General features: G+C 34.2%; 1 protein-coding gene across 6 annotated transcripts in view; it reads right to left on the bottom strand.

Moving 5' to 3' along the window:
* Positions 1-1,387: 1,387 nt before the first annotated feature.
* Positions 1,388-22,937, bottom strand: part of LOC105336774 (long-chain-fatty-acid--CoA ligase ACSBG2) — a 25,446-nt gene continuing 3,896 nt past the window's right edge. For 4 of the 6 annotated variants that reach the window (XM_066087649.1, XM_066087650.1, XM_066087648.1 and 1 more), the window contains exons 3-17: positions 21,927-22,087; positions 21,231-21,392; positions 20,086-20,171; positions 19,452-19,540; positions 19,115-19,316; positions 18,545-18,646; positions 17,866-17,913; positions 13,834-14,001; positions 8,025-8,206; positions 7,190-7,374; positions 6,949-7,058; positions 6,368-6,518; positions 4,458-4,597; positions 3,967-4,213; positions 1,388-3,230 (exon numbers count right to left, since the gene is read on the bottom strand). In XM_066087649.1, the coding sequence (XP_065943721.1) occupies positions 3,151-3,230; positions 3,967-4,213; positions 4,458-4,597; positions 6,368-6,518; positions 6,949-7,058; positions 7,190-7,374; positions 8,025-8,206; positions 13,834-14,001; positions 17,866-17,913; positions 18,545-18,646; positions 19,115-19,316; positions 19,452-19,540; positions 20,086-20,171; positions 21,231-21,392; positions 21,927-22,087 (2,113 nt within the window). In that variant the 3' untranslated portion in view covers positions 1,388-3,150. Of the gene's footprint in view, positions 3,231-3,966; positions 4,214-4,457; positions 4,598-6,367; positions 6,519-6,948; positions 7,059-7,189; positions 7,375-8,024; positions 8,207-13,833; positions 14,002-14,318; positions 14,487-17,865; positions 17,914-18,544; positions 18,647-19,114; positions 19,317-19,451; positions 19,541-20,085; positions 20,172-21,230; positions 21,393-21,783; positions 21,820-21,926; positions 22,088-22,937 lie in introns of those variants that run through there. The other 2 variants (XM_066087651.1, XM_066087652.1) reach the window with 2 other exon arrangements.

The raw sequence follows: 22,937 nt of genomic DNA, 5'->3' as shown, positions 1-22,937 counted from the left end.
TGTCTCTGATCAGTTAGCATTTTAGATAAAGTTCAACAAGGCAACATCTAAGTAATTTGCTTGATTCAGAATGGAAATTATTAAACCTTTATCAGCATTTACCATATGTGTATTGAAAGTTTGCAAGTTCCATTATGAATGTTTGAAAGATTGTTTAGATGAGAAAAATTGTTTTTTTTAGATATCCTCCTGTCATGGAAACAAATAAATTGTTACAAATATTGTACATGGTTTGTTCTTCACCAACTGATGGAACATTATGTTTTCTACATTCTTTTTGAAGAGGCATAGTCATGTTTTGAGCTGAAAATTTTCAATTTGTATTTTTAACCGGCTTTTTCAACAGAAAAATCTGGTTATTGAAATGATGAGTGGGTGGCTGCCAAAAGGGTACCCTTATTTTACAAATAACTCCTCCTACAGTTTTCAAGATAGGAAGTTGTTCTTTTGCAGATCAATTGTACATATATAAGTGTGAATATTGCTAGGATTTTGATTTCTGATAATTTATGAAAAAAAACAAGCTTTTGAACTTGGTCATTTTTTTGACAAATATTGCATATGGGTACTCCATTTCTCTGGATATGGTAGGTAGTGTTTATTAATTCAGTGTTGACATGGATTATGGATACAGTACGTGTAAAAGAAAACCCAGTTTGCTGCTTATTGAAAGCTTTTTACTTGTTCTATGTAAGATGTAAATAATGCTTCTTTAAGGTTTTTGTAATAATCAACTGATATTTTAGTGTTAGTTTTGGAGTTAAAAAACAAAATAAATGCTCACAACTCTTTGTTTTGTAAACAAAGTTCAGGCCATGTTTTTGTTGACAATTTGAATGCCGAATAGAAAATTCACAATTTCAATAAAAAAAATTGAATGTGACAAACACGAGACAGGAACTCACATGAAGAAAACAATCTGCATAAAGCAAAACCTTTTGTTAGTATATTTAATAAACAAAAACATGGCACAAGCCTTGTTCACATAATCACATTTCAAAGAATTGTGAGCTTGGAATCTTGCCTTTAACTTGACAACTAACATTAAAATTTAGGCTGATCTTTAGTATAAGCTAAATTAAATATAGATAACTGAGCTTCAGCTCAAATGGCGACCATGCCCTTTACAGTAAAACACTCTTATAACGAAGTGCCAGGAAATGGAGATTTTCCTTTGCTATAAGTGTAATTCGTTACATCAGTCAAGTTTTCAACATGTAATTTAGTCATGGGGAATGAAAATCACTGCTGCAAGCGTCGATTTATTACAAGCGTGTTGGCTATAACCGTGTTTCACTGTAAATAGACGAGAGAGAGAGAAAATATCTAATTTGAAAATCATCATTGATGAATAATTCCTCTTTAAGCAATAGAAAAGTAGAAAATACAACTTTGAGCAAAATTTACTAGTCATAATAGTATTTACACTTAAAAATTTCACAATTTATACAAAAGTTTCACAATGTACAGTACTACAACTCTTTATTTTTCCATATATTGACCTGATAATCTCAGCTAGTATCTTAAATTACACATGCATGTACAAACTTACTATGAAAGTATAACAGTTGCCGGGTAATTTTCAAAGCTAGATTTTAGCACCATTGGAAAAATACTGCTGAGATTGCATTGCCTTGGATAAAATATTTTTACCTCTTCGTACAGATTCCTGTATTTTTGGCAGAAAAAAGAAAATGAACAGTTAATTTCCTAATGACAAACAAGGTAGTTCCTGCACCTAATTTTCATTTCAACAGGTGTAAAGCCCTTACAAAATACAAATGACATTAAAGAACAATTTTCACGGGGAAAAAAATGGTCTATGGTCTATTAAATCTACATTGAAATGATATTAATTTTAAATCTAAAACATTATTTAACACATTTTGATGACATTTTAAGAAACATACATGTTATGAAACATAAATTGCAATTCACAATTAAAACAAATTTAGATCACAAAGAAAGAGATTATATAAACATTTTTTTTAATTAATTACCCTGGTAAAAAGAATATTGTGAAGTTTTACAAAGCAAAATTGTACATTATGCAAATAAATATAAAAGAACAGGTTTGAATAACACTTTGTATATTTTACAATTTTCACACATAGAATGAAAATATACAATGATCATTTTATTTTTTGGCTGTGAAATTTCTTTGGTGTTTTGATATAATTACAACAACACTGGAGTCATTGATTCGAAAAGAAGATCTATATTATAACACATATATATATCTGATTGGTGAGATTCTATAAGTTTATAGTTATCCTAACTGGAAAACAAGTCTGCTAGAGAAATATACTTATGCATAGGTCCCACATTAAAGATCAACTTACAAGTTCCACTACAGAAGACTCCTAAAATGCGTAGTCTGAATTTGTTGCGCAACAGAATTACTATATTTCTCCAAACTATATACATGTACATATTTGATATCTGATGCCTACAAAGAATGTAATGCCACATAATGCACTGTTGATATGTTAAAATAAAACCAATATGTACACTGGTTTTTAATTTAGCACTTTTAAAAAAAAATACATACATGGTGATGATTAAATATGATGATTAAATATATAAAAATGAATATTTGCGCTTTGTAAAGACAAAAATAATTTGAATAGCAAAATATTTATGAAATTCACACATATATATGTATTAATAAAAGTCTAAGCAACAAATACCCCCTACAATTTTAGCAATATATTTATCATACACATATTTTAGTAATGCATACAACAGAAAATGCCCATCACAATCAATTAAATATTGGTCAAAAATTATTTAAATCTTGTGTTTCTGGCTGACATCACAAAACAGGTAAGTTCCTGAAATTCCTCAATAACAATAAAAAAAATTGCCCATTTTTTTTCTTTAAGAAATAAGGTAATTATAGAATACAAATTATTTTTATGTATGTCATTGCAAGTTCACATTACCTGTATTTTTCAGACATCATAAATTAAAGCATGGACTTGATACTTTGTTTGGTGTACAAAGCGCCATCATCGTAAACATGTATGATAGGTATTACATCCATATCAACATCACTAGTACATACTTTTTCTTGATATGCTTTATATTGGATCATAAGGGACAGAATATTATTACAGTAATACAGCAGATGGTCCTTTTTGGAATGTTTCATTCATCTGCATAAAAAGCATCTATTGTTTTTGCATACATCTTGTGCACAATTGGTCTCCTTAACTTCATGGTGGGACCTGCAGCAAAAAAAGAAGTTAAAATATTACTTAAGCATTGAATGCTTATTTTTGGTTGTCGTCGGTCCTTAAACACAACAAGCGGTGCAGACAAATTGAATACAGCGCCTTAGCACAGTATGATGATTTGTCTGCACCGCTTGGTGTGTTATAGGACAAACAACATCCAAAAATAAGCATTCAATGCTGATATTTATATTCATACTAATTCATACTAATGCCTATTTATGTATTGTCGCTTTAAAGCCATTACTGGTATATACGCTTCATTTTGAAATGAACTAAGAAGTCTTTAACCAAATGTATTTTGTGGTTGCTTGATCAAGATCAAGAGGTTAGAGGATCACATTTTCATATTAGATAACACATCAGAATACATATGTAAAGAATAATTTGTCGTGAATATTGTTTTTACTATCTTTTTAAAATCACATCAATGTATGACCGATTTTTTTTTTTTTTTTTTTTAATGTGATTTAAATGATTCTATATTTTTTTTCGAATCATGGATTCCAAACAAATGCACTCTTATTGCCATCTTTAAAGCATATGTGTAATAGGGCCCGGTATATATGGAAAGGTTAATGTAAATTACTAAATTACCAATATTTACAGCTATAAAGTTTTGTAAACCGATGATTTACTTCAGAATTACAATGTACTATCATTCAGAGTTTGTTACATGTAGAAAGCAACCACCTTACATACAATATGGAGATTAGTCCATTACACCTACCTAGTTCACCCCCAGGGATAGAGAAGTCGCGGGGGAGGATGGACCATTTCTGTATTTTCTGGGCCCTGGAGATGGCCCTTTCGTTAGCCTTGTCAATACCCTTCTGTATAGCCTTCAAAACAATGGCATCCTTGTGGTCCAAGATGTCGGACACCTTGGTGGCACCACTGCCCTGGGCCTTCACCCAGTCCACAGTGACTGCTGTCAGGTTGTCAGTCGGTTCTAGAGTGTCCATATTGACATCCACCTACAGCAAATGAACAGTGACTCTTTAAAGGGTCTGTGATAGATTGGAGTCAGTTCTATGTAAGCAACTTATAAAACATAAACATGCATGTACCGGTATGTAAAATGTAGTGTAGAAATCTGTGTTTATACAGATGGACTGATAAAAAGATAGATAAAGATTATGGTTCCCCTGGTTTTACTTGAAAGGTCCAATATGAAAGCTAGAAAGACAGAGATAGAATGCTTGCACTGTGGGCTTATACCTTTAGGGTAATGAGCATGGACAGGAACTTTCTCTTGTCTCCAATCAATATACAGTTGGACACACAGGGAAGGCACTCCTTCACAGTGTCTTCAATAGGAACTGGGGCAATATTCTCTCCACCAGCTGTGATGATCAGCTCTGTAATTGTAACATCATCAATATCACACTATACTTTGAAGGGTGATGCAATAATTAAACTACCACTTTTACAAATCTTCAGTGATCATAACATTCCTATATATCTAGCACTTCTCTTTGCCTCTCTTTTTCCCCAACATATATAACCTTTCTCTTTGCCACTCTTCCTTTCCCATATATCTAGCCCTTCTCTCTGCTGCTCTTTAATTTCTTTCCCATATATCTAGCCTTTCTCTCTGTCACTCTTTCGTTACCATATATTGAGCCTTTCTCTCTGCCACTCTTTCTTTCCCATATATCTAGCCCTTCTTGTTGCTACTCTTTCTTTCCCTTGTATCTAGCCTTTCTCTCTGTCACTCCTTCTCTCTGTAACTCTTTCTTTCCCATATATCTAGCCTTTCTCTCTGCCACTCTTTCTTTCCCATATATCTAGCCCTTCTCTCTGCCTCTCTTTCTTTCCCATATATCTAGCCTTTCTCTCTGTCACTCTTTCTTTCCCATGTATCTAGCCCTTCTCGTTGCTACTCTTTCTTTCCCATATATCTAGCCTTTCTCTCTGTCACTCTTTCTTTCCCATATATCTAGCCTTTCTCTCTGTCACTCTTTCTTTCCCATGTATCTAGCCTTTCTCTCTGCTACTCTTTCTTTCCCATATATCTAGCCTTTCTCTCTGCCACTCTTTCTTTCCCATATATCTAGCCCTTCTCTCTGTAACTCTTTCTTTCCCATATATCTAGCCTTTCTCTCTGCCACTCTTTCTTTCCCATATATCTAGCCCTTCTCGTTGCTACTCATTCTTTCCCATGTATCTAGCCTTTCTCTCTGTCACTCTTTCTTTCCCATGTATCTAGCCTTTCTCTCTGCTACTCTTTCTTTCCCATATATCTAGCCTTTCTCTCTGTCACTCTTTCTTTCCCATATATCTAGCCCTTCTCTCTGCCTCTCTTTCTTTCCCATATATCTAGCCTTTCTCTCTGCCACTCTTTCTTTCCCATATATCTAGCCTTTCTCTCTCCTACTCTTTCTTTCCCATATATCTAGCCTTTCTCTCTGCCACTCTTTCTTTCCCATATATCTAGCCTTTCTCTCTGCCTCTCTTTCTTTCCCATATATCTAGCCTTTCTCTCTGCTACTCTTTCTTTCCCATATATCTAGCCCTTCTCTCTGCCTCTCTTTCTTTCCCATATATCTAGCCCTTCTCTCTGTCACTCTTTCTTTCCCATGTATCTAGCCTTTCTCTCTCCTACTCTTTCTTTCCCATATATCTAGCCTTTCTCTCTGCCACTCTTTCTTTCCCATATATCTAGCCCTTCTCTCTGTCACTCTTTTTTTCCCATATATCTAGCCTTTCTCTCTGCTACTCTTTCTTTCCCATATATCTAGCCTTTCTCTCTGCTACTCTTTCTTTCCCATATATCTAGCCTTTCTCTCTGCCACTCTTTCTTTCCCATATATCTAGCCTTTCTCTCTGCCACTCTTTCTTTCCCATATATCTAGCCTTTCTCTCTGTCACTCTTACTTTCCCATTTATCTAGCCCTTCTCTCTGCTACTCTTTCTTTCCCATATATCTAGCCCTTCTCGTTGCTACTCATTCTTTCCCATGTATCTAGCCCTTCTCTCTGCTACTCTTTCTTTCCCATATATCTAGCCTTTCTCTCTGCTACTGTTTCTTTCCCCCATATACCTAGTTCTTCTCTCTGTCACTCCTCTTTGCTTACACATCCTACCCTTCTTACTGTGACTCTTACATTTCCCCTTATAGATATTACCTTTTTTTCTTCCTGTGATGAACAGAAACCCATCTTTATCCTTCTTCCCAATGTCCCCAGACATCAGGTATAATTCTTCATCAAACGTTTCTTTTGTTTTTTCCTCCTCATCAAGATACCCCATGAAAACATGCCTTCCATACATACGGACCTAATGGTTGATGAGAAAAAAAGCAAAGACAACATCATACACATGCTCCAATCTGTCAGATTGAGTGTTAACTGATGGATTTTGTACATTCACAGATATCAGATTTTCTTTCTTTCATTTTATATGATTGATATAATTTATACTACATGTACTTGAAATCCCTTCAAGATTCTTTATCAAGTCTTTTGCCTGGAGTTCAGGATGGGTTTCATATTGTATCTTTTATTATGCTTTATATTGCCTATCATTACATGGAACCTTGCAAACATCACAACTTTCACATCTAATTTCAAGTGCTTTGCAACTTACACAGTTGTAAACCGTTATTTTACCTCTTGGGTCTATTGTGGCAGCTACATTTGTAACCTTCCACACATGGAACAAACACTTTAACCACCTAATCTTTATAAATGATATATTTTGACCCTACCTCTCCATTGCCCTCCTCGTCCTTGTCTGCTAGTTTTGTCTGTACTCCAGGGATTTCAGTTCCTACACTACTGGTGCGAAATCTGTCTAGACTGCACACTGTGTGAGGACCTGTATAGCACAAAAACATATGGTAGCTCTGAGTCCATGTTAGTTACTATTATACATGTAAAAATTTTGAATTTGTTTTTCATTTTCTTGTACTGCATGATCTGACTAAGGAGAGCAGCTTTTTCTCTCACCGGAACATTCACTCATTCCATACACCTCCATCAAGGGAATGTGCAGGCCGTAGAAGAACTCTATGGTTTCTTTCATGATGGGTGCTGCACCAGACATAAAGATTCTGCATCTGTCAAACCCCAACTCCCCCTTTGCATTTTTCAACATTATGTTGGCAATCTTAAATGCTCCTGGTACAGGCTCACTGCAATGAAAGAGTCACTATTTTGTGTACTAAGATACTGTTATCATTCAATGCTTTGTTGTCTTTTCCAAAGATCTGACAAAATTTATTCGGAATCATATTTTTTGGCTTGACGTGTATACATGTTGAACAACAGTAAAACTCATTACATGTATAACAGCCGCCATGCTTTTATATATCCAATGCTTGTAACAAAACTATTAAAATATTACCAAATCAAAATGTATTAAAAGATGTATAAACTCATTTGATGAAATAGATTTTATATTTATTATGAATCAAAATTGTTCTTTATTTGCATATTGGTATAAGCATGTTATACTTCATAATCTTATTGGTTATAATTTCTGCAGCAAAACAGTGTTTTCATTAATATTCTTAGGTAACATTCCTTTATTTGAGTTTTGCAAAGCTCTTAGGATAAGTATATAAATTTGTAAACAATGATCCTATCAATACAATTTGTGTTACATAGTATTAAAAATTTCGGCTCAGTTAACATTTAGCTTCATGGATCAACTCAACAACAAAATCCACGAAAAATTGGTATGCAACAAATATTGATGAAGCCTGAGAGAATATGTGTGAAGAATACCGGTAAATCAATTTAACAGCTACATTATGTATAAAGCATATTATATAAATCTTACTGGTTCATCTCTGCAATTGTCGTCCTGTAACCAACACTCTTTGCCCAGGCACCAATCTTTTTCTTGAAGAACCCAAATTCTCTGGACTTGTGTTTTATGCCCTCAACCATCTTCTCCCACACTCTGGGCACGCCAACAAAAACTGTGGGTCGCACTTCCTTTAAGGTACCCAGCAGTGATCCCTGTCAATCGCAAACATATGGCATCATCAAATGCTCACCAATATGAGTCTTAATTTCTTTAAATATAATGAAACAAGTTTAATAGTTCACAGTAGAATACATTTATTTATATAGATGAGTTATTACAAATACATGTTTTATGAATAAAATTATCTGCTGTTTACAAGGTTATTTTCATCCCGAGTATTTTTCACCCTTCTTCACTTGCCACATCTTGGAATTCACCCAGACACATTTGTGTTCAAAAGAGGTAGTTTGCAACATTTGCTTTCACCTTATCTTAAATTTCTCTCTGACAATGAGGGCAAAGGGGATAAAAATAAGACGGGGCGAATATTTTTCTGTTAACAATATACATATATATATATATAATAAACAAGAGGCCCACAGGCTCTTACAGTCATCTGAGTACCATAGCCCATAGATTGACATGTCAGAGAGTCTCATTTATGCATTTTCATTTCGCTTTGAAGTCTAAACCCGAATCTGAGATTCCTCTGACTTATTCTGCTTTTATTATTAGTAGATATTTGAAAAACATTCACTCATAAATGGAGGGGGGGGGGGTACTTTTAGTAATAAGAGACCTGCAGGCCTTTGACGGTCAATCTTTCATCATATTCAGTTTCATTTATAATGCACAGAAATTTTTTTTGTTTTGACAAGTATATTTTTTTTCAAATATGTATGGAAGTAGAGACGAAGATTTTCTAGGATTCAATACATTTTCACTATACGACTATATTGGCCCCGCCCTAGGGCCTAAATGTTCCAGGGGTCATGAATTTCACGATAAGGTAGGACTATGTGATCATAACAACCATGCATTTATTTTTCACAAATATATATGAGGTTAGAGAAGAATTAAGATTGTCTAAGATTTCACATTTTTACAATATGGCCATATTGGCTCCTCCCTTGTGTCTGAACCCCTGACCCAGGGGCCATGAATTTCACAATTTTGGTGGATGGCTCCAAGGACATTATAACCATGCATTCAGTTTTTTCAACACTTGTGTGGGAGTATAGAGAAGAAAATTTTTGAAAATTTAGCCTTTTTATTTGCATACTTGGTCCCGCCTATGAGGCTCCAGGGGTGGTAAAGCCATGAATGTCACATTTTAAATTCCTCTTACCATAGAGATGTTTCACACTAAAAAAGGTTCTAATTGGCCTTGTAGTTTTCAAGAATTTTAAAAATGTACAATAATGTTCATGCACAATGGACGACAGATGACGACGAAGGCCAATTGCAATAGGTCACCTGACTGACTCAGGTGACATAAAGAGTAATTAAGAAGGTTGACGTATTTATTGAACTGATTTTTGGCAAATTCTCTTTGGCAGTTGAATGGTTTTCACATACCAAAGTGACAAAATAAACAATTTTGTTAATTATTACCTAATCTACTACTTTAGATTTCATTTAGATATGAGGAATTCATATCTGCATAAAATCGCTAGAAGAGCATTTGCGAATTTTAAAATCTTTTATTTTTTGGACATATGTAAAATACATGAAAATATAATAAAAAAATTTTGGCATTTGCGATTTGACAGGAAACATCTGAATGATGGAATTAAGTACTCGTGTACAATAAGTAATCTACAGAATGTATATATAAACTGAAGTATTTTTCAAATTCTTTTCCATCTTTAACCAACAGCGAAATCTTCATTAAATGTATAAGCAAATGTGACAAAGTTTAACACATGGCTTATATAATTACAATGTTACCCGATTATATAAAGAACCGTTTCCCTGTCACTTGATGAACTAATGTACTTTTCCAGTCAACATGTAAAAGTAGATTAGGTAATAAAATGTATTTCATGCCAACTACAGAAACAGTCAATCACTTGTCTCTCAGTAGGGAGGAAGCCCTAAAAAATGATAGACCTAGGCCAGTGACCTTGGCCAATGGTCTCAGACATCAGTTTCCCGAGTCTCCTCCCTTAAATTACCACTCGACATTTGTTACCAATCACCAATTACCAATCACAACTAAAGTATATCGCTATCTACATTACCAACAAAGAGTTAGATTTTGTGCTCAGAACATAACCAGTGTTGTAAATATGCATTTTCAGATCAAAACATATAATTATAGTCAATGAAATTTTATGAAACAATTCAGTATTATTTCTTAGTAAGATTAGTTTGTGTTATTGTTTGAGTATATATATGGAATTAATGTGTTGAGAACTTGAGAAAGTAAATCTAAGGAAATATTAATTGGTAAGAAAATTTTGAGGAAATGAGAGTCCCAAAGGTCACATCACTCACCTGAATTTCGGTTATTTTTTAATCAATGTCCAAATTTCCAAATTTAACACTCTGAACTCCCTTTATGGTAATACCTCTTTGGTGGGTATCATAATTTTAACAAGAGGCCCAGGGGCCACATCGCTATCCTGAGCAACAATTGCCTTAATTCTGATCAAATTAGCATTACAGTATCAAAATATACTAACAACTGAGTACAGTAGATCTTGCTAAAAAAATTGAAAATCTGCCAATTTTATCCACCTCTTATCTTTTGGTAAATACCAAGCCCCTTTTGTTGTTGCAACTGTAAGAAGATTTTTCTCTATTCCTATAACCCCCCCCCCTCCCATTTCGTGGCCCCACTTTTCTCTAGGGAATCATGGTTTCATTAAACATAAATCTGCATAACCTGTGCTTTCACACTAAGTACTGAGTTTTGGACCGAAAACTTTCCCAGAATATTTTTTAAGATTTTCTCTATATATTCCTATGTAAAACTTCATCCCCCAATTGTGGCCCCACCCTATCCCCGGGGACCATGATTTGAACAAACTTGAATCTACACTATCTGAGGATGCTTCCACTCAAATTTGAGCTTTCCTGGCCTAATAATTTTTGAGAAGAAGATTTTTAAAAATTTTGTCTATATATTCCTATATAAAAATAGATCCCCCAATTGTGGCTCCACCCTACCCCCGGGGACTATGATTTGCACAAACCTGAATCTACTCTATCTGAGGATGCTTCCATTTTAATTTGAGCTTTTCTGGCCTAATAGTTTTTGAGAAGAAGATTTTTAAAGATTTTCTCTATATATTCCTATGTAAAACTTGATCCCCCAATTGTGGTCCCTCCCTACCCCCGGGGATCATGATTTGAACAAACTTGAATCTACCCTACCTGAGGATGCATCCATTTTGATTTGAGCTTTTCTGGCCTAATAGTTTTTGAGAAAAAGATTTTTAAAGATTTTCTCTATATATTCATATGTAAAACATGATCCCCCTATTGTGGCCCCACCCTAACCCTGGGGACCATGATTTGAACAAACTTGAATCTACACTACCTGAGGATGCTTCCATTTTGATTTGAGCTTTTCTGGCTTAATAGTTTTTGAGAAGAAGATTTTTAAAGATTTTCTCTATATATTCATATGTAAAACATGATCCCCCTATTGTAGCCCCACCCTACCCCCGGGGACCATGATTTGAACAAACTTGAATCTACACTTCCTGAGGATGCTTCCAATCAAATTTGAGCTTTCCTGGCCTAATACTTTTTGAGAAGAAGATTTTTAAAGATTTTTCTCTATATATTCCTTTGTAAAACTTGATCCCTCTCTTGTGGCCCCTCCCTACCCTCGGGGACCATGATTTTAACAAACTTGAATCTACACTTCCTGAGAATGCTTCCATTTAAATTGAGCTTTTCTGGCCTAATAGTTTTTGAAAAGAAGATTTTTAAAGATTTTCTCTATATATTCCTATGTAAAACTTGATCCCTCTCTTGTGGCCCCACCCTACCCCCGGGGACCATGATTTGAACAAACTTGAATCTACTCTATCTGAGGATGCTTCCAATCAAATTTGAGCTTTTCTGGCCTAATAGTTTTTGAGAAGAAGATTTTTAAAAATTTTCTCTATATATTCTTATGTAAAACTTGATTCCCCAATTGTGGCCTCACCCTACCCCGGGGGCCATGATTTGAACAAACTTGAATCTACACTACCTGAGGATGCTGCCATTTTAATTCAAGCTTTTCTGGCCTGATAGTTTTTGAGAAAAAGATTTTTAAAGATTTTCTCTATATATTCATTTGTAAAACTTGATCCCCCTCTTGTGGCCCCTCCCTACCCTCGGGGACCATGATTTGAACAAACTTGAATCTACACTACCTGATGATGCCTCCACACAAGTTTATTAAAAAGTTAAAGAGGGCGTGGCACTTCATTTGAACAAACTTGAATCCCCTTCACCTAGTGGTGCTTTGTGCCAAATTTGGTTGAAATCTGCCCAGTGGTTCTTGAGAAGAAGATGAAAATGTGAAAAGTTTACAACGACGATGACGACAACAACGACGACAACGACGACAGACAACGACAGACAACGGACAAATTGTGATCAGAAAAGCTCACTTGAGCCTTTGGCTCAGGTGAGCTAAAAACACTAAGTACTAAAACACTCTTGCAGTTATTATTTCAATAAATTTTCCTCATGACTTACACTTTTAAAGAATTTTACACCACTCAGTTTGGACATTTTTTTTCATCTACATGTATGATATAAATGTATTGGAATGCTAGCTTAAAATCTCAAACTATAGTGAGGTAGCTAGTCCTTGAAAAGATTTTTCCTATTAATACATTTGTAATAGTATTATATATGTTGGACTTTGCACTCCTCCTAGACCTGATCGTTTCATTTATCTACAGTATATAATGGGTGACTCAAAAGATCTTGAGGATGCTCCTCCTAGACCTGATCGTTTCATTTATCTACAGTATATAATGGGTGACTCAAAAGATCTTGAGGATGTTCTGACTAGCACTAAGATGAACCCCAGAAGGGAGAAGGAGGAAACACTGACCAAAAAACAATATGGAGGCAAACTGTTAAAAAAGAACTCAAGAACTCAAACATGAATCCTACCTGGGGAGAGATGGAAAGGATGGCTGAGCAGAGAAGAATGGAAATCCCTAGTCCTTGCCCTATGTGCCTCTGGGTGCAACAAGGACTAGGTAGGTAGGTACAGTGTATAAATATTGTAATGATCACGGTTTCAACCATTTGCTTCTTCATTTATGATTTGATTTACCGTAATAATTGAAAATACTGGCATTACTTTTATTATTGGTTCTAAAATAATAAATTTTTTAATACACCAACTTTATTTTCAGTTTTGCAAAATTATCTTTCTGCTCTTTTGAAAGCCCCTTCCTCCAAAGAAACCTTTTTGCAAGGTTTGGTTGATAGTTGTCAATTATTTCCAGAGAAGATGAAAATGTGATAAGTTAAAGCAGCACAACTAGAGACTAAGACAAATTTTGATCAGAAAAGCTCAGTTAGGCTTGCATCAGAGGCGAGTTTAATTAATCTAGCCACCCTGTTTAACTAATCTTAAACTACATTTTACTGTTACAAGAAAAACTTGGACTTTTTTTATTATTTAACATTACTGTAATTGAAATTATTTTGACTTATATTTTAAGTACAAAGAAACGATATGTATAGAAAAAGAAAAAAACAAAGAAATATGATATGTGTTCCCAAGAAATTAATTTTCGTACAGTATATAAAGAACTATAATTTGTTAGTGTGTTAGTTTCATGCAAGTAAAGAAACGCATGCACTAACAAACCCTGAGAGCATCTGGCTGGGCAAAATACACGGTAGCGGCACACGCCATAGCGCCATAAATGTCAGTTAATGACCCCGCAATGTGGCTGAGTGGAAGAAACGAGAGTTGGACCTCCGAGGCATAAAGAAGAGCAGCATTTTCTACCCCCTTACCTGCAGTCCAACATAGCTGAAAGAGCAAGCATGTCAATATAATCTCACTAGCTTTACTTACAATATAGCACTTCTGACTATCCATTTCACATTTGGGAATTTTAAAATGGACAGACAGAAGTATTTCGCTAAGAAGCATGATAGTTGGCCTTGTTTGATAATTTGTAGTCTACAAACAAACAAGACTTCTAGCATTTTTCTGGCAGGAACAAGAGTAGAGATGAGCAAAGAAGTTTGTCACTGTACAAGCTGACTAGCATTTTACAACAACAACCCCATTGCTCATGGCCTAGCTCTGGCCTTCTACGGCTCTATACTCTCAGCACCACAAACCTTCAGGGCATCAGGCTTGGCAAAATAGACCACGGCACCATACTTCATTGAAATGTAGATGTCCACTATTTGTCCTGCTATATGACTTAATGGAAGATAAGTCACCATCACCTCGGAATCCCTTTGAATTTTGAATGAATGGGAAAATGTCCCTGCACACCAAGTAAGCTGTGTACAGGTTAGCAAAATATCATATTAAATACTTTATAATACATGTACCGTATATCCGTTTATTTTCGGGTGTCACAAAATTCGCAAAAATTTGGGAAAATGTGTAGCATTTTTATTCTGCGTTAGTTATTTTTTCGGATTTTAAAAGTTTCTTAATGAAAATAATACAGAAGATAATTTCTGCGTACCAGTATTCAATAATCTGTGATTTAAAAGAGATCGCAAAGAAAAGTGAAAATTTGATTATATCACGAAAATTATCGGATATACGGTATGCCAATCAAACTTTCTTACTGAAACTCATTTTGATTTTTAAAAAAAATCATTATTTTTTAATCAAGATTCAATTACCGTACCTCAAGTCTTTCATCAAATAGATAAACAAAAATTTTCAATATATTATTATTTTAAAACAAGATATGTCATACAAGTTCAAAAAAATTTAAATAGATATATATTAGGATGTCTCATGATCTACAATGGTATATGATTTTTATTCAACGTTGTGCCTTTTCGATCCCCAAGCTTTTGGGAGGGGATCCGATAGAAAACACACAATGAGTTGGATAAAATCATATACATATACCATCCCAAATCAAGAGAGATTCTCTTCATCACATGTTAAACCACTTAGCTAGGACGATATGCAACCAAAATTGATTGACAGAAACAATTCAAACAAACATTTATCTCATATGTGTGGTGTATATTACCCGTTTGATATAAAACCTTTGCTTAATCAAACAGGTGATGCTTTATCAAATACTTCAGGTCAAAACTATTCTTGACACAGCCCATTGCTTCAACGCTTCAGTGACCTACTTTCAAAGATTTGCAGTACTTTCAACATATCTTCTACCAAAAATTGATATAAAATGGATTTTTTCACAGATTTAAGGAGGCTGACTTTAGTTTTCATTGCCCATTCTACATGTAGTATAATACAGTTGATTTATACTTCTTATGAGTTTTTTTTTTACATTATTTATAAAATTAAACACAATAAATAAAATACAGATAAAAACATTTATATTTTTTAAGGAAATTTTTATTTTTTTAACGATGTTTCCATTGTGGGGTAGGGGAGTGTTGCCATTGCACTTTTATGACGTTATGATAAATAAAGCTTTATAAGAAATAACATTAAAAAAAAAGTAAAAATTGTACGCCGTTGAAATTTTAAATAAAGAATGATGCTATACCCGAGGACATTTTCCTTATTTTTTGAATGAATCCATTTTACCAATCTTCATTCGTAATGATCAAAATATATAGCAAAATTTGGTGCATTTTAATAATTTGAGATGGCCCCCACTAAAAACCAGACGGTAGAATTTAGTATTTTTTACATATAAGGTAGGAAATGATTTTACTAATCATATATAACAATTTGAGAAAAAAAGCTATTGTAATTTTCTTTTTATCTGCTTTGATGTGCGGAAAATGACAGTTTCCTATTAATAGATTCCAAAAGTAAATGTACCTCTACTTTCAGATGGTCCATAAAAAGAACCACACGGTCGATTTTCTTGAAACTTTGCAGATAAAAGAGAATTGGTTTAAATTACATATGGTTAAAAAATAAAGAGTTTTGCTATTGTAGTTTTTCTGCTAAAAAACCCAAATCAGCCTCCTTAATTTACAAAAATGAAGGACAATTAACCTAATAACCTGTGTTGCAATGGCGTATGGCATCGGAACCTTGGGGGTATAGGTGGGGAAGGGCATAACCCCTTCCCCCTTTTTTTGCAAAGTTATACATACTCATAGGTAACTGTAACCGAAGACCTTTATTTTGCTTGTCAAGATTTTTGATAAAATTTGGCCCCCCCCCCCCATCAATTTGCTTTCACGTTATAAATAGCTATCAAGGAGTTCATTCTGACGACGCAATGAAAACAGAACGCTTTGGTTGTGTTTAAATACAGTACAAGAACTTACCGTAAATAATGTTTCTTAAGCTTTTATTCCACCACCAGTAAGCATCTTTATTCAATATTTTCAATTTCGAATCATTAGGCTGGTGTTTATTTTATATATATCAACAACTGTTCCTCGTTCGAGTCAATTCAAACTAACAAGCATTTGCAACTTGTAAACAAACTTGAATATTCAATTCTTCTGATCAATCAGTATTTCCATTTAATCAGGTGATTAAGCTCTAAGAAAAACTATTTAAAAGAGCTAAAAATTTATTTCAAGGTTTATTTCAGTGAAACTTTACATTAAATTAAAACAGTTAGATTTATCTCCGAAATGATGTACTAAATTTTATTGCGCAAGGTCACAATAACCGCATAACACAACGTTGCATCATCGTTTTTAAATCTTTGAAAAAAAAAATTGGGAATATAAGGGGCTATCTCAAAAGCTTCATAATATAAATCAAATTATATGAGATAAACAGAACATCTATCATTGTGTGATTTTATATTTGCTTTATCTAACTCGGTGAAATGGTTATATACGCTCAGCAAGCCTTACGAATATATACACCATTTCAACTTGTTGCATAAAGCAAATATAAAATCACACAATATAGATATCCTCTATTTATTGAATGAGTAATATTCACTGTATATTGAGATAAACAGGTGATAAAAATGATTGCTTATAAGGACAGAAACATGAGTTACCCCAGGTAGCAAAACTGATATCACATGGCACTGAGCAGATGAGCAACGTGTTCTGAAGATCTGAATGTACAAAACCTTTCTATGTCAAAAGAAGTTTGACCCTTAACCTTTGACCTTATGAGATTAAAGTCAATAGGGATAATTTAATTTTGTGTACAGTACTAAGATGTTTTCAAAAGAATGAGTGGTCAATATCTTCCTGTACTCAGAGTAGTTTGACCTTGCAACCTCAAAATTAATAGGGGTCTTCTATTTCTAAAGGAGAATACAAGCTTGTTAAGTTTGATTTCTGTCAAACAGAAGGTTCTTTTAAAATGACCAGACAATACTTAGTCTACCAGTCAATATTTGGAGTAATTGACACTTGACCCCTCACTTTGATCTAGCTATATATATCAAGAGGGTTTATCTACTAATTAGAGGGCACACAGTTACTAAGTTTGATATCTGTAAAGCAAATGGTTTTAGATATTGACTGGAGAGGACATATTTTACTATATTTGTCAAGAGCACTTTGATCTTACACTCAATGGGCATCAAAAATTGCTTATGGTCTATCTGTGTATCAAGTCTGATTTTTGCACAGCAAAGGGTTTTATAGATAATCAATTGACAAATAGAAGAAAAACAGTATCTCTATTTTTGCAAAGAATTTAAGTGTGTGTGTAGGGGGGGGGGGTTACAAATTTTAGGCTACAAGTGGTCTTCTAAACACATTTGATATTACATTTATTACTTACATTGTCATGAGATAACATCACTCCTTTGGGATTTCCTGTGGTTCCTGACTGCAAATGCAATGGAAGAAATTGTTAATACAATGACAACAAGGGGCCTATGGGCCTTAACAGTCACCATGAGCCCTCAGTCCTGAGAAAATAAAGTTCACAAGGAAAAATTTGTTTGTAATGGTAAGAACATCTGCTCTTACCATAACTACACTATAGTCAGTTTGTATGGTAAATGTTCAGGAATTAGGATAAGGATTTCAAAATAATCAATAAATTTTCTCTACGTTCATCATCTTTGGGACCTTGCCCGGAACCCCTGATCCAGCCATTTCTAAAACAATTTTGATATGGGTTTCCTTGCTTATCATTACTATATATTCAATTAATTTACCAAATGTCTAGACATTTTTTGTTCACCCAACTTTTACAGACAAAAACATGCAAGTCCTCACCCCCTCTTACAGACTACAGGGGTATGCACAAAAAATTTATGATGAAAAATTTGACACAAATTACAATGATAGACATAGAAGCTAAGAGAGCATCATCAAGCTTAAGGCAATCTACAGTATTCTGTACACAAAGTAGACAAATCAGGTCAAGCCCTGTACAATTAATGTACTAGAATACTGAGGATAAAGATGCTTTATATGAGAAATGTAATGGTCACAGAGATGGACTGCCTTACAGTGTAGATCAGACAGCAGGCCTTGTTTGGAGCTAGGAGACTGAGTCTGTGTTGTAGAGCATCATCTGAAACTTGGCTAGACAGCTCCATAAACTCCTTCCACTACAAAACACATCGACAGAATCATTAGAGGACATTTACAAACCTCCTTAGCTTATTTCAAGATAATACCAAGCAAGTATATCAGGAAAATTTATCCCAGACAAAATTGTTGCTTTGGGTTGAAAGTTTTCAAATTGATAAAGGAAAATTTCACATACAGGATACCGGTATAAGCTTTAAGGATGATGGACCAATTGGCTTTGCACAGATATATCACATAAAAGAAATGATTGTTACGAACATGGAATTCTCAATATTACATCACATTCACTAAAACTCAATAAAAAATCCCTTTATTGTTTGACTACTGAAAACGCATACTTAACCACCCGCTTAAAATAACCACTTTTACAGTAACTGGACTCGATGGATAAGATCTACCGTGGACTCACCGAGTACACATTGTCTCACTGAGTAAACATTGACTCACCGAGTACACATTGTCTCACTGAGTAAACATTGACTCACCGAGTACACATTGTCTCGCTTCTCTGCCACTTCCCCCGTGTACTGTACCACTGCCTTCAGGTCTGGAAGATCATCCCACACTTGTAGAATTTTCTTCAATTGTTGATTGTTTTCAACCACTATGACATTACACTGTGAATTCAAGGCCACATATTTGCAGGCGTCTGCATTATTTGTGCTGTAAATTCCAACTGTAAATCCCCTGAAGACAAAAGCGACAAGAATAATATGCATTTTATATATAACCTTTCATATCGCTACCTTAATCATTTTGAAAATACAGGAACATACTGCGTCAATTTCGTTCAACAGATGTCAAGGTCACTTGTTCACTTACCCAGCAAATATGGCACCATTGTTGGCAATGAACCACTCAGGAGAATTGAAGCCCAGAATTCCAACTCCATGGAGAGGTTCTAGACCAAGCTGTCAGTTTCATAAAAATAGAAAGACATGTAAGTGCATGCATGGTTCTTAATTGTGGATATTTTTGAAATATAGTTACCACTGCAGTATCAAATTACCACAGGCTCAATATGTTAAAATGTACTTTAATATCTTAACACTTTGTTGATACCATTCTTCTCCAAAGTATTATGTATAGAACATAAATATCACTTAATTAAAACCATTATAACTGTTGATGTTCATGTTATCATTAAATGTAGCTTCATTGTTTTAAACATTAATATTTCATAAAAATAAGCAAGATAACTTTGAAAACTGATATGTGCTTTATAAAATTACTACGATGAAAATATTTGCCTTTTTTCAACAAATGATGAATGAAACAATTGAGAGTGGAAAATCATTTGAGATTTAACCTGAAAATTCGACTAGAATGTCAAAATGCTTTAATAATCATATCTTCAACAACATATTTAAAGAGATAAAGTAGCACTAAACTTATATATAACTAATGCTTGCAATTGGTCTTCCTATCTGCACCATGCTCAGTAACTGACCCTTACCTTGATCAGAGCCTTCGCTGCTTTCTGCGTGTCACTGAAATATTGCTGGTAGGTCCATTGTATCCATACACCCCCACGCTTCACAGCTTAAAGTTATAAAACTATATTTACATTTGCAAATTTATTTTCTTATATGAACCTATAGAATAGCGAAAACGTTCAATTTTGAGTGAACTTTTTCATGACTTCACAATGATAATAGCACGTGCTTGTAATGCTTCTCAGTTGGATTATTGAAAACATAAAATCTTCGTAAGTTTAACAATTCTAAACAGTTTATTTTCTTCAAATATAAGTAATAAACATAATAAACAGCAATGTTTAAAAAGTTTACCAGGATATGAACTAGGTAATGGTACATAATAAAATCTTCTAAAATGCCCTTCGGGCTTGAACACAGGATTTGATCACCTGACCAACCAAGTTCACATCCAGGTGAACTTTTTCACTTGCTGTTTATTTCTTAAGTAAACCAACTTTTCTTCACAAGGACTCTATTTCACAATTCACTTCCGATGAACTGATTCACGACGACTAATGTTCGCAACCAAGCCTTATAAAGACCCATGTTGTTGAAACAACTATACAACAAGGTTTGCGGCAAGAAATATTCGTGACAACAAGGCTTTTACGAACCTTGCAGAAATTTCTCGCACACAAATAAAAGTTGGTTTACAGTCAATTAGTCATATCTGTAGGCAAAATTTGGTTGAGTTTATACTATTACTACACTGAAGATATTAGTATGCATGTGTATACACTTCCAATGGATTAAGAAACAATTTTACTACATGTTTCATTCATAGTACTTTTCCCCATATGCATTCTTAAACAGTGACATTGACCTTGAATTAACTTATAATGTAGATTTCTTCCTTTGTAATCCTATATCTTTTTGCCCATGAAAAATATCTTAATCCCTAGTTTCTCCAGAAGTTTATTTCAATCAATCATTTGGAAGGAGCTACTTCATTTTCATTTTTACAGAAAGACTTGAAACAGAAACTAACTACATTTCCTCTTTTTGATACATTTTACAAAAATGAGTTTTTCCCATTTCACCATAGTAATACAATTAAACAATGCAACAAGTGGTGCTTGAGAAACAAAACATAAAACTTGTTTGGCCTAACAGATATTCTTACCAATTGCAGGATGGTTTGGGACTCGTTGAACTGTCTGGTAGAACATTGATGGCACCGTGAGAGGCTTTTCTGAACCTGGACCTTTTTGACTCATTCGTAACTTGACTGCTTGGTCTCTTTTTGTAACAACATACTCTGTAGCTGGAGCTAAGTCATCTAAATCTAATCAAAAAATAGGAAAAACTTCGATATAAAGGGTTGTAAATCTCTTCTTATTCTTAATTTTATCATCTTCTTTGAAACTTTGAATAAAGATAAAACTCTTCAATTACATAATATAATTTGACTGTACTCATTAACTAAGAATTTTATCAATGTAGATTTAAAGTTATAATTACATTCATACCCACTGACTATTTAGCTTACTTTTATAACTGTATAGCTTACATGTGAGGCCCGACATACATGTATTACATAGCTATAAATCTCAGCTGGTTTTATAGCTTACTTTTATAGGAGCCACCTGCTTACCGTTCAGCTTACCTTTGAAGGTGTTGATTGCTGGTTTCATAGCTTACCTCTATAGGAGACACCTGCTTGCTACAGAGCTTACCTTTAAAGGTGTTGCCTGCTGTCTGTATTGCTTAAATCTGTAAGAGACACCTGTTTACTGTTCAACGTACCTTTAAAGTTGTTTATTGCTGGTTTTATAGCTTACCTCTTTAGGAACAAGTACCTGCTTGCTACACATCTTACCTTTAAAGGTGTTCCCAGCTGGGTTTGCCTGTTTGCTGATTGCATTATCTATGGTTTGACTACTCCTTGCTCCAGCGGTGTTCCCACCAGGACTTGGTTTAATCTCGACATTATTGTTTTGGTGAACATCTCCATTTCCATTTGCTACACACTCTGGTTTGCTGCAATGAACAACAAACAAAAACATCAAATATCAGTTAAGTGAATTTGATATTAAGGTAATATTAATTTTCCTATACATTAACCTATTTCTTAACCTATGGACATACCTATATCCGGTAATTTTCGCGGTGATCAAATTTTTGCGATCTCTTTTAAATCACAAATAATTGATTATGCAGAAATTATATCCTGTATTATTTTCTACAAGAAGCTTTTCAAATCGCAAAAAAAATGACTGACACAAATTAAAAATGTAACAGATTTTCCCCATTTTCACAATTTTGTGACACATGAAAAAAACACCTGGATATACGGTATGCCTACTGATTTGGGGCAACTCATTACACTTTCATTTTCTCATTTTCAAGAACATTCATTATTTTCCATCTACCTCAGACTAAGAGTAAGAATTTGGAATGAAACTTTAACTGAACCAAATTTTGGGGTTTATCAAAATGACTTCATTTTAAAATGTACTAATATTGCATAATTCTTAATAGCTAGACAGTCCATTCTGATATCCATTACTGAGTTTCTGTTATCTACTGGTTTTGACAGTACATGTATAAGGTGTCTGGCTCTATGTCTAATTACCTTATCCATACATATGATTTAAAGGAACCACATGTATACCAAATGTATGCAAAGTGTAGGCTGATTTTTCTATGGATTTTTTTCACATTTCATTTGGTAAATCTGGGTTTCAATGAATTACTCTATTACAGAACCTATCGATAATCTTTGGATAAATTCAACGAATTACCTTTCAATGGATTCAATTAACTTTTCATGGATCAATGAACTACCATATTTCATGGATTCAATGATTTATTCTATGGACCAATGATT

This window comes from Magallana gigas, chromosome 6, assembly GCF_963853765.1.
Source record: "Magallana gigas chromosome 6, xbMagGiga1.1, whole genome shotgun sequence".
Lineage (NCBI taxonomy): Eukaryota > Metazoa > Mollusca > Bivalvia > Ostreida > Ostreidae > Magallana > Magallana gigas.
The sequence above is the reverse complement of the archived record's forward strand: the minus strand, read 5'-3'. Positions and strand labels throughout refer to the sequence as shown.